The sequence below is a fragment of the Populus trichocarpa genome, chromosome 5 (assembly GCF_000002775.5).
Source record: "Populus trichocarpa isolate Nisqually-1 chromosome 5, P.trichocarpa_v4.1, whole genome shotgun sequence".
NCBI classification, from domain to species: domain Eukaryota; kingdom Viridiplantae; phylum Streptophyta; class Magnoliopsida; order Malpighiales; family Salicaceae; genus Populus; species Populus trichocarpa.
In genome coordinates this window covers 18,381,317-18,392,578 of record NC_037289.2, presented here as the reverse complement: position 1 = coordinate 18,392,578, position 11,262 = coordinate 18,381,317, and the positions used below count along the sequence as shown (strand labels likewise).

At 32.3% G+C, this 11,262-nt stretch overlaps 1 protein-coding gene across 1 annotated transcript; it reads left to right on the top strand.

Annotated features, from left to right (window-relative positions):
• Positions 1-741: 741 nt before the first annotated feature.
• On the top strand, positions 742-2,531 carry LOC7469157 (uncharacterized protein At4g08330, chloroplastic). The gene is made up of 2 exons (XM_002307399.4): positions 742-1,143; positions 1,963-2,531. The coding sequence occupies exons 1-2, from the start codon at positions 1,046-1,048 to the stop codon at positions 2,357-2,359; spliced, it is 495 nt and encodes a 164-aa protein (XP_002307435.2). The 5' UTR covers positions 742-1,045; the 3' UTR covers positions 2,360-2,531.
• The last annotated feature ends 8,731 nt before the right edge of the window (positions 2,532-11,262 follow it).

The following is an 11,262-nucleotide window of genomic DNA, read 5'->3' as shown; positions in this document are numbered from 1 at the left end:
CTTACTTGTCAAAGGCAGGCTTAGAGGCTCATTCAAAGTTGCAAGCTGATCCACTTGCTTTATTAATTACAGGGAAGCCGTCCTAGGCTCCAAAGCTAACCTATACCTTTCACTAAGTCCCTCTCCCTCTCTTTGCAAATCCCATTCCTAAACTCTCCTCTTTCTCTTTCTCTACACAGTAAAAAAAATATGGGAAAAACAAGTGAAATTGGAGGGCTAATATCAGCAATACAGCCTCCTTTTCCTTTTCTCAATTAATTTTTTTGTGTTTTTGGTGGTGGGATTCATGAAAAATTTGTGGAAATGGGTTTGCGTTTGTTGGGTTTTTTGAATTGGAATTTCTTTATTGGTGTTTTTGTTGGGTTTTTAATCGGGAGCATTTGTGAGGAGTTGGTGAAAATGTTTTTTTTTAGGTTGACCTGGGTCAATCCGAGTCAACCCATCTAACCTGTGACCAGATCATTAAACCAGGTTGATCACCGAATCAGGTTTAAAAACTATGGATGGTACAATAAATTTGGCTATAAGAGTCGTAAGATAGACAAACAAACAACCAACCTCTATTATAATAATAATTACCTCCCGTTAACAACTAAAATATGGACACGTGTAATATAAAGCAACACCACCACGTGCAATAATAATGCAATTTAAAGTTGTTTAATAATAGTATTTGACACTTAATTACTCTCATTAATTATGTAAATTACTTAATAAACCCTTTAGTTTTCCGATTTAAAACCTAGTCGTCGTCTTCAGGAAAGAAAAGGACAGCCGAGGCGCCAATCCCATCACCTTTTCATTGTTTTGATTCCTCTCCCAGCAGCCTCTTCTTCTTTGCAAAAACACTCTCACTTCTCTCTTTTGAAGTTACTTCTTGTCTTGAACTTGGTTAGTTTAAGTCACCCGATTCAGGCTGGACACGTTTCTTACAAACCAATTACATGTAAAGAGTACTGCTTTGATCACCATTAACTCAGTAAATATTCTGTCACCGATCGTTTGAGTCTCAATCACGATCACAGCCGTTGATCAAGGAGGAGAAATGGAAAAATCTACGGCTTTCAGGGAAGCTTACCTCAACGGGAATCACCATCATTCCTTTTCTTCTTCCTCTGCTTCTCATAGACATGTTAGCTACAGGTTCTTTCTCTTCCTCTATATATGGATCCTTTTTATATGGGGTTCTTTTTTTGGAATTGAAATATTGTGTTTATGATGGGGGCATTTTTTCTTTTTTTGTTGTTGATTCAAATTAGCTGACTGTCCTATGCTCTCTGTTTTATATTGGAAATTCACCGTATTCCATTCACGTTCAAATTGAGGCCGTGTAGGACATCTGATTTACTATGCTTGGCTTCTCCATGATAGAACCCAGGTTTCTTTTCAAGGTTCTTAATAAGCTTGTGAGAATTGATCTAAATGGATGTAAAATATGAGGCTGGGTTGATATTTGAAGTCAATTCCTAAGCTTGAGAACCAAAAGTCGTCGTCTTCTTTAAGTTTTGAACAATGTCTTGGGTGGTTAATACTGATACAGAACTTAAACATAATTCTTTAACGGGTAGCAGGACAAGTGTTATGACCAATCAAATTAGGTGAAGTTCTTTTCTACATCCCCGCATTCGTTCATTATAAAAGCTGTTAGTTCTGCCTCTTATGCGCAAGATTTTCATTGTGCATAAGGCCATTACAGAAATGGTCCTATTAAGGCGATCGGATGAGTTGTTGATCCTCTATTGCCTTTTTTACTGAAACTGATGGAAAAAATGACTTGAGAGAGAGAGGATAGGATAGAAATTTAGTTGTAGTCACATTAACATATAAGACAGTATCCATCCATAGACATGTTATGTGCTTTCTAAAAATTCTTTATTGGATCATTGTGGATTTGGTTGTTTCTGCATTGGTTGTGTTTTTCTAAGGATATATAGAAAATAAAACGGAGGAACTTTGGTGCAGCTGCGGTATCTGCGGGTATGAGTTGAACTTGAGCTCCTCCAATCGAAACACGTCAACAATTGGCTCTAAATATGGGAAATCCATAAAGCGAGGGAAAATCTCATTCTTCTTCATCGATGAGAGTAGATTTACTCAGGTTGATGAATTCCAATGCTTTCCCTTCTTTTCAAAAAACTCCCTTGGTTTGTTCCGCCAGAGAACTGCACTTCTTTGCCGCAAGTGTGGTAATCACATTGGAATTGCTTATGCTGATGAAGCTTCAGCTTATCCACTTGTAGCAGACGGATCTGACTCTTCCTCAGTCAGTGAAGTTTTCAAACGTCGAAAATATGATGTTAAAATCCGTGCCTTGCAGCCTTCTTCTGCCGAGCAGTTTAGCATTCCACTTTACACCTGATGTATTGGAGCAAGCCTCTTCATGTTTTGTGTTAATCAAATGATATCAATTATACGTCGAAAACTATGCCAGAAGTTTTCCCGTGACACTTTCATGTATATGCGTTTGAGTCCTCCTTTAATTTTGTTCTTTGTGTGTATTTACTGTCATATATTAGATGGTGACTTGTACAGAGCACTGTTCATGAGCATTAAAGAGAGCAAAGTAGAGTTTGAAGGGACCAAAGTCCATAACCAATCCAGATTTGACTGTAGAATAGTAGTATGATATAAAGAATCAAGTTAAATGCATACGTGTGGAGGTGTTGGGTTTCTCGAAATATATATATATATAACAAAAATTGTAAATTTAAATTTTTTTTAGGAGTTTCAAAGATCTATTAGACAAATCTTGAGTTGTTTAAAATTTATTAGAATATTACCTGAATATCATGTTTTTTTTTTACTTTGAATAATTGCTTTAATGTTGGTTTGTTGTAAACCACAAGCAGTTTTAATGTTCAATCTTTAACAATAATTCACATAAATCATTAATGAAAAATCTCATAAACCCTTTTAAGAGAGAATGATTGCTATACCTTTGAGTGCTAGGTTTTTTTTTTAGGTGTTTATGTACTGTACTTTACTCATAAAAAATAAGAGGCATAACTTTCTATTTATAAGAAAACCTAAAAACCCTATAAATAATAAAATATCAATTTGCCCCCTGAATAATATCACATATATTATTTCAAAACAATTTTAGAAATTTATTCAATCAAGTCTCTACTTGATCTTTCTAGCTCTAGAATTGTAATTTCCTGTAGAAATTACATTCTAGTTCTTAATTTCTAAAATTTATTTACAATCAAGTCACACTTGATTAATCATTCATTTTTAATTTCTGGCCAATGATTTTTATGTGTGTAACCAATTAAGTTTCTTTATAAGTTAGCCCAAATATAAATCACAATCCTAAATAAAATAGGATTAAATAAATTAAAAAAATTAATTTATTATCAATTTAAAAATTGAATGATTTATATTTGAAGATCAAGTACAATGTGTAACAACTTGTCATGATCCCTCAAATATTAGAAAAGTCATAACTGGTTTGACTTAACCTTTTAGTGATCATTTTCTCAGTGTAATTATTATTCATTCATCAACAATGTTTTGATTTAAACATTATAGCATTAAGTGTTTTTTTTTTCAAATTATGTTTGTTCTCAACACTATAGTCATTGATTCTTTGAATAAGATTTGAAACTCTTTTCAAATCTTATTCCACATTGCGCAAGAATTTACAATCAATACTATTTGAGAACAGATGGAATATTTTTCCTAATTCACCTAAGGTGATGAATATTCTCTTGATTACTCAAATACCTTTAAATAGTTCTTATTATACCTAATATCAGTTTATTTGTTACCTTTGATTAGAACAACATGTAACATGATCAAAATTTAACATTCCCAATATAAGATAACTTAGTGATCTCAAGTCTAAAGATCAGTTACACAACTGTAACGTGAGCCTTTCTATAACATATATGATCTCACTCCATATGGAACTCTCATGCGGGTCAGTTCAGTGTACATGTCATCTGACATGCACTTACATATTAGTTCTAGATATGTCTCATACCTCTGCTTTTGAGAACAATTGCTTCTTTTTATATAAAAAAAAAAACATAATATGTATCAGTTTTAACAACTCTAATTAATATCCAGTCTTAATAGAGCATTGACCAAGAACATTTTAGGAACAATGATTTCATGCAATAAAAATCTCATAATTATAACAACTTTATAATTTCCTTTACAAAATATTTTTATCCCAAGAACTTTATCTTTACTCTAGATTCATTAATAAAATATTATATTCTTTAATAAAATATTTGATGAATATTAAATTTAAATAAACCTCTATTAAAATCAAATATGTTTACATGAATAAAGGTAATGTCACGCGTAACCAACCGATTGGTTATAGGGTGTATACACTAACAATCTTTTACTTGCACTAAAGTCAATCACTCATGTATCAAATACCATAATGCTCTATTTGACGATAATGCTTTTACTAGATAATGGCTTAGTAAAAGAATCTATAATATTCTCTTTAATAGGCACTCGATTTATCTTTACATCTTTTCTTTATATGATTCTTTAATCAAATGGAATTGTCTAAGTACATTTTTAGATCATTGATGAGACCTTGGTTCCTTTGCATGTGTAATGAGTCTATTGTTATCATAATACATGGCTATTAGATAAACAATGCTTGAAACCACACCTAGTTTAGTGATGAACTTCTTGATCTAAACAATCTTTTTTTATCCCCTCAAACATAAAGGTATACTCAACTTTAGATGTAAAATCTATTTTGGTCTCTTATTTGAAACTCTTCCAACTCATTACCATTATTTAGAGTAAAACACAATCCAACTGCATTCACCATTTTCAATATCTGATTGAAAACTAGCATCCAAATAATCATGAACTAATTGTTCATATTCTTTATAGACTAGAGAAAAAATCTTATTTTTTCTTATGTATTTAATAATATTTTTAACTATCTTCCAGTGAATCTTACCTGGATTAAATTAGTATCTACTCGTTATGCTCAAAATATAAGACACATATGGTATTGTACATACATCACATATATTATGGATCTTATATCTATAGTATATGAAATCATTTTCATCTTATCTCTCTCAATTTGTGTTTCGAGCATATATCTTTTGAGAGAGTATCATATGCAAAATAGATAAGTATCATCTTTTGGATTCTTTCATGCTAAATCATTTTAGCATTTTATGTATGTAAATGGATTGGGACAATCCAAGCAACATTTTGGATCTATCTTTATAGATTTTTATTCCCATTATATATGTTTCTTCTCTCATATCATTCATGGATAAATTCTTGGACAACCAGATCCTTATTAACTAGAGTAAAGAAATGTCATTTCTTATTAATAATATGTTGTTTACATATAATAATAGAAAAACAACTGCACTCTTACTAACCTTTTTATAAACACAAGTCTCATAAATGGATTTTTATAGCTTCCATATTTTATTGGAAAATTTCTTAGATTCAAAACTTTCAAGTTGTGTCACATATTTTTTTTTTTTGAAGATTCCTATTCAAAAATATAGTTTTGACATCCATTTTCCAAGTGTCATAATTATGGTATGCAACTATAGCAAGAAAAATCCTTACAGACTTTAACATAGTTACCAGCTAGAAAGTTTCATCAAAGTTAACCTATTTGTCTTTATTTGTAACATTTGACAACTAGTGTAGCTTTGTAAGTTTGTACATTGTCATCCATGTCAATTTTTATCTTAAAGATCCACTAACATCCAATGGATTTTATCCCTTCAACTAAGGTCCATACTTGATTGGTGTACATGAAATTCATTTTAGATTTTATGGTCTCCAGCCATTTCTTAGAATCAATATAAAATATTGGTTCTATGTAATTAGTAGGCTCATCAAGTATAAGCAACTTGTTATTTTCATCTTCTATGAGAATTTTATATCTTATTGGTGCATGACGTGTCCTACCAGATCTACGGAGTACTTATATTTCTTAAGCTTTAGGCTGAACATCCAATGTTATAACCTTAGGCTCAAGTTCTATTTGGATGTCGGTTTGTGATTCTTGAACTTCTTCAAGTTTTATTTTTGTCTCACTACTCATTTCAAAAACAAATTATTTCTTTAGAAAGTTAGTATATTTTAAGATAATTATTTTTGCTCAATGAGATGATATAAATAATATCTAATACTTTCTTTTGGATATCCCATAAACTTATATTTATCTAACTTAGCTCCCATCCTTTCTTATACAATACGCTTCATATGAACATCACATTTCAAGTCTTTATGTATGATAAGATTGGTTTTCTATCATTCCATAACTCATATGTCTTATCAATAGATTTTGATGGAATCCTTTTTAAAAAGTAAGTAGTAGTTTATAAAGCATAGCCCTATAAAGAAGGTGAAAGGTTTGTTTAGCTTATAATGGACTGCACCATATCCAATAGGGTGCAATTTATCATTTTAAAACTCCATTATGTTGTGGTGTTGTAGGAGGTGTCCATTATGAAAGAATCTCATTCTCTTTTAAATAATCTTGAAAATCTTGGTTGAAGTATTCACCACGTCGATCCAATTGAAGTATATTAATACTTTTCTAGTTTATTTTTTTAACTTTATTTTTAAATTCTTTGAATCTTTTAAATGATTGAAACTTTTATCATATATATATATATATATATATATATATATATATATATATATATATATATATTACTATGGATAATTTATTCAAACTTTGAAAAAGCCAAAAGTAGAAATTGCCCGCACATAAAGGTAAATCAAATTTTGATGATTGGTGGAATGACATGAAAAAGTTAAAGGTAGGAAAATGTCTATCATGTCTAGGAGGGGAAAGTGAGGTTTTAATTGAGGAAAGGCACAACTAATGCCAAAAGTTTATATGTCGGGGCAAGAGTAAAAAAAGAAGAAGAAATACTGAACTATAAACATGTCTTATGGTATATTTGATAAAGTTTACAGTGTCTTCAAATGAATACATTGGTTATCCATCAAAGGAAAAGTTTGAGTTGCTTTATGGCCTCTGTTGAGAGAATATTGATCTTTTAGGTGAAAATAGAATGTGTGGCATGATTATATGTCATTCTTTTAAAAAGACAGTGAAAAAAATGAGGAAATGATTAGGCTAATGATTGGCAGTGAACCATTACCCTTCTTTCGAATTAAAACGTGAACCAATAAAAAGATGAAGAAGTATCATGAGATAAATGATGGACAATGAGCTTTAGTATTCTCTTTAAGTTTGAGATTAACAATGAAATGAATGACATGATTATTGCCAATGATTGATAACAATGGAACTTCTTGAATCATTGATTAAATGAGATGAAAATTCCTATTGAAAAGAGTGGCATGATTATATGCCAATGTTTGACCGTGATTAATAACATTGAAAGTTTTTTTATTGATGAAAAGTCCTATAAAGAGGTGAGGCATGGTTTCATGCCACTGCTTGATTTTGATTAATGAAAATTCCTTAGAAAAGGTGAAACATGATTATATGTCATTGTTTGATTATGATTAATGAAAATGGAGTTTCCTATCCAATTTCAGGAAACATGATTTTTTGATGAAATGTGTAGCATGGTTATATGTCATTAGAAAGATAACAAAAGAAAGAGAGCGAAGTGAATAGTTAATGGTGATCCTAGGTCTTTGAAACCCTTAAACATCTTTTGAGCCTACAAATTTCCCTTTCTTTTATAATCATTAATTATAGCCTACATTATGTACTTTTAAAAGCTCTTTATAATTAAGTAATTGATTAGACCCAATAAACAGTACTTTCAAAACATAAAGAGCTTTTCTATAATGGTTATCGTAACCTAATTTTTGAATTTCCAAAAACATATTAAAAAAATGAATGAAAAATAATTTGGGAATTGAGTCAAGACAACTCAAATTAAAGGTTCAGGGACTAATAAGGAGGAAATTATAAATTTAGAAGTTAATATGGCAAAACATTGGGAGAATTGATAAGTTTAGGGACTTAATTAAACTTTGAATTATTTTAATTAATGAAATCAGAGGCTTAATTGAAGAAATGTCAAAGTTCAAGATCAATTTGGATCAAAATGGCAAGAAATTGAATTCTAGAGACCAAAGTGAATAGACGTTGATATTATAGGGGAGTTAATTTATTTTTACATGGGTGTTTTGTATTGTATCGAACCCCCCCATATGGTAGCGATCCAACTAAAGATTTTGATTCCAATGGGGACAGCTATGATAATAATTTTGAAAGAATTAAAAGTTGAGGAGTCAATTAAGAACTAAATTGATTAAATTTGAAATCAATGACTGTTTTGTAAATGATGTTGAAGTTCAATGGTCCAATTACAATTGATCCAGGGGCAAAAAGAAAAGAAAAGAGATTTTCAAAAACAAGGGCTTGATTGCAAGATGTTAGAACTTCAGTGACCAAATTGAAGAATGACCAATTCAGCCAAAGTTCATTCTCTTCTTCAGGAAAGCAGAGGAAATTCACCTAAGATGCCAAAAAATTGGCTTCGGCCAGACCCCCATTCCTCACTAAACACACTACAACAGACCCGTTTCAATGCCCAAGACATCCACCACCAATCTGGGTAGTTGGTTCAGTATCCCTCACCCTCATAACTCTCCCCTGATGCAAGGATAAGCATCACCAACACTCCAACAATGACAGGAATGTTGGTGTTTTGAATCCATCAAACACGGAGCAAACCTAAGTTATATATATCCTCATCCATGAGATCGTCATCCTGGGGAGATAAGGGATGAAGTTCATGGATGAGAATTGGAGATTCACCCCTATAAAAGCCAAAGGAAAGACAGAACTAAGGGGAGGAAAAAAATGGACAGAGAGAACCTACAGGACGACACACAGAGAGAGGGACTAGAAATGAAAAAAAATAAAGAGAGATAGAAAGAACAAAAGTAACAACAACACACAGGAGAAAGGGAGAGAAGGAGAGGAGGGTCATCACAGGAGTGCCACCAGATCAGCCAGAGACCATCGCCTCACGTCTTCATCTCCAGCAGCAGCTCAGCAGAACCAGAGCTTTCCAGGAAGAAATCACAGCAAAAACAAAAAAGACGAATGAAAAACACAGAAAGAATTAGGGAAGAAAAGAGATAGAGAATAAAAAAGCAGAGATGCAGAGGAAAAAGAGCAGAGAAAAGGGGAAGCTAAAAGCAGAACAACGAACTTTAGTCTTCTTCCAAAATCCCAGCAACAAACGTTGTTCTTCTTCCCTCCGTTTTGCAAAAAGTTTTTGATTAACGTGGGTGTCCGGGCAGCTTGCGCGTACCTCAACTAATTACAATTTTAATTAGCTATTTACTGTGCAAGCACACGTGAATTAGTTCACGCGTGCTCGCTGCTGCAGCCTGGTCACTGGGTTGGACCAGTGACCAGGCTGGGCTGGCTGGATCAAGACCAGCCCGGATGATTGGGTTAGATCCAGCCCATAAAAAATAGAGAAAACAAAAATTATTGAGGTCGGGCTGGACCTAGGCCTTAGGCCCAGCCAATCTAATTTTCTTTGGGTTAAGGGTGTTTTTGGCAAAACACACCCTTTTCTCATTTCCCTTTAATTTCACTCTCCTTTATATTGCTATCTAGCCAAACATGCCTTTTTAGATATAAAAAAATTCTGAAAAAATTCAGAGACCCTTTTTGATTTATTTATGGGTTCCTTGTACCTTTTTTTGATGACTTTACCAAGTATTTGAATTGTAGACTTATACTGTAAAATGCGAATATAGTATGCAATACATACTTAGTCTTTTTTTTTCCTTTTCTATAAAAACATTAATAAAAATATGTTTTTGCTTTCAATCCAAATCTCACTGATTTATTCATTGGCACAAGAGTCAAGAATACCATACTTTTTTTGGTTACGTAATATTTACCAATGTCAGAGTTGAAAATATTCGTAGTCGAATATTCATTGGCACCAGAGTCCGGAATATTATAAGCAGACCATCAAAAATAGAATAAAATAAACCCTTAGCAATTTAAGAAAAAAATCAACAATGCAGCTTACTTTAGGTAGGACGCTTAAGGATTGATAATATCTTCTTTTTTTGTGTAACCAGTCCCATACCATAGAATCTCTGTTAACCAATTAGGGTTCTTAGTGACCATAATACTAGGTGATGACTTTTTAAATTAGACCTTTCCCTCCTCTAAGAACAAGATGCCAGAAATATGTTCTTTCTTTTAGAGAAAATTTTAAAGGTCGCTGCGATTTCGGGTGCGACAAAGACCATGGCTGCATGAATTAAGCTACTGGTTATTATGCATGCTGATAAAATGGATGCTCAAAAGAGATAATCTTTTTTGATAGAGGCTCTTGCTATTGAAATCAACATAAGGTCACCTTGTCACGTACCATCAAATAATATACCCAAAATGAGAGATTAAAATTGGCACAAAGAACAATAAAGGAGCCAAACAAACTATTTTAATCTCACAACGGGTTAATATTTGTTTTGAAAATACAAGGTAATCAAAGGACTGCATGTAATGAATGGCGAGTGTTAGATCTTTGACTAAAAGGCTTAATTTTCAAAATACTTTCAAATTGACATCTCTTTAATTTTATTATAACAATTAGGCTTGAGTGGACATGATCCTTGAAATTTGCGAGTTAATTCTAAAATAAGAAAAATACAAAATAGAACATTGACCGAGTTTGTAAAATCCTTGACAGAAATGACGTTGGCACTTCTTATAAGTAATCCTTAGAAAGTTAAGCAGCCGGGGGGTAATGTAGTGGACCCTAAGAGGCAAAACAAACAACATTCAGATCAACTGAGGGCAAAGAAACACATAATTAAATGATGATTCAGTGAAACCCATCAAAGCTATGATTAACATTTGTCGATGACAAATGCCTCTTGATGATAGGAAGAAGAACAAACACAACTATTTCAACTGAAGGTAATGTTGCCTAAGAAATCTGTGTATTACTTAATGAACTCCAACAGTAGTTGAGAGTAACACCACACTTGAAGAGTATATTTATATCTGAAAGCTTGGTTTATTCTTTGAAATATGGTTATGATTCCTGAAAGATGTAATCACGTGGGTGGATTTAGATAAATATTGAAAGGATATGGATGTGGGGTGATACAAGGAACATCATTTATAATGGTAATGTATTTATTTCCACGATCGAGTCTAAATGATTACAAAGCCTTGAAATGAGGGAGAATCTTTGAAGATAGATTTGGATGAACCTAGCTATATCAGTTAAAGAGATGTTGAAGATCATAAGCAAAGAATGATTATAATGG

Coding starts and splice junctions, on each gene's coding strand:
- LOC7469157 (XM_002307399.4), top strand. CDS start 1,046: ATGGAAAAATCTACGGCTTTCAGGGAAGCTTACCTCAACGGGAATCAC. Junction 1,144..1,962: donor CATAGACATGTTAGCTACAG/GTTCTTTCTCTT, acceptor ACTTTGGTGCAG/CTGCGGTATCTGCGGGTATG.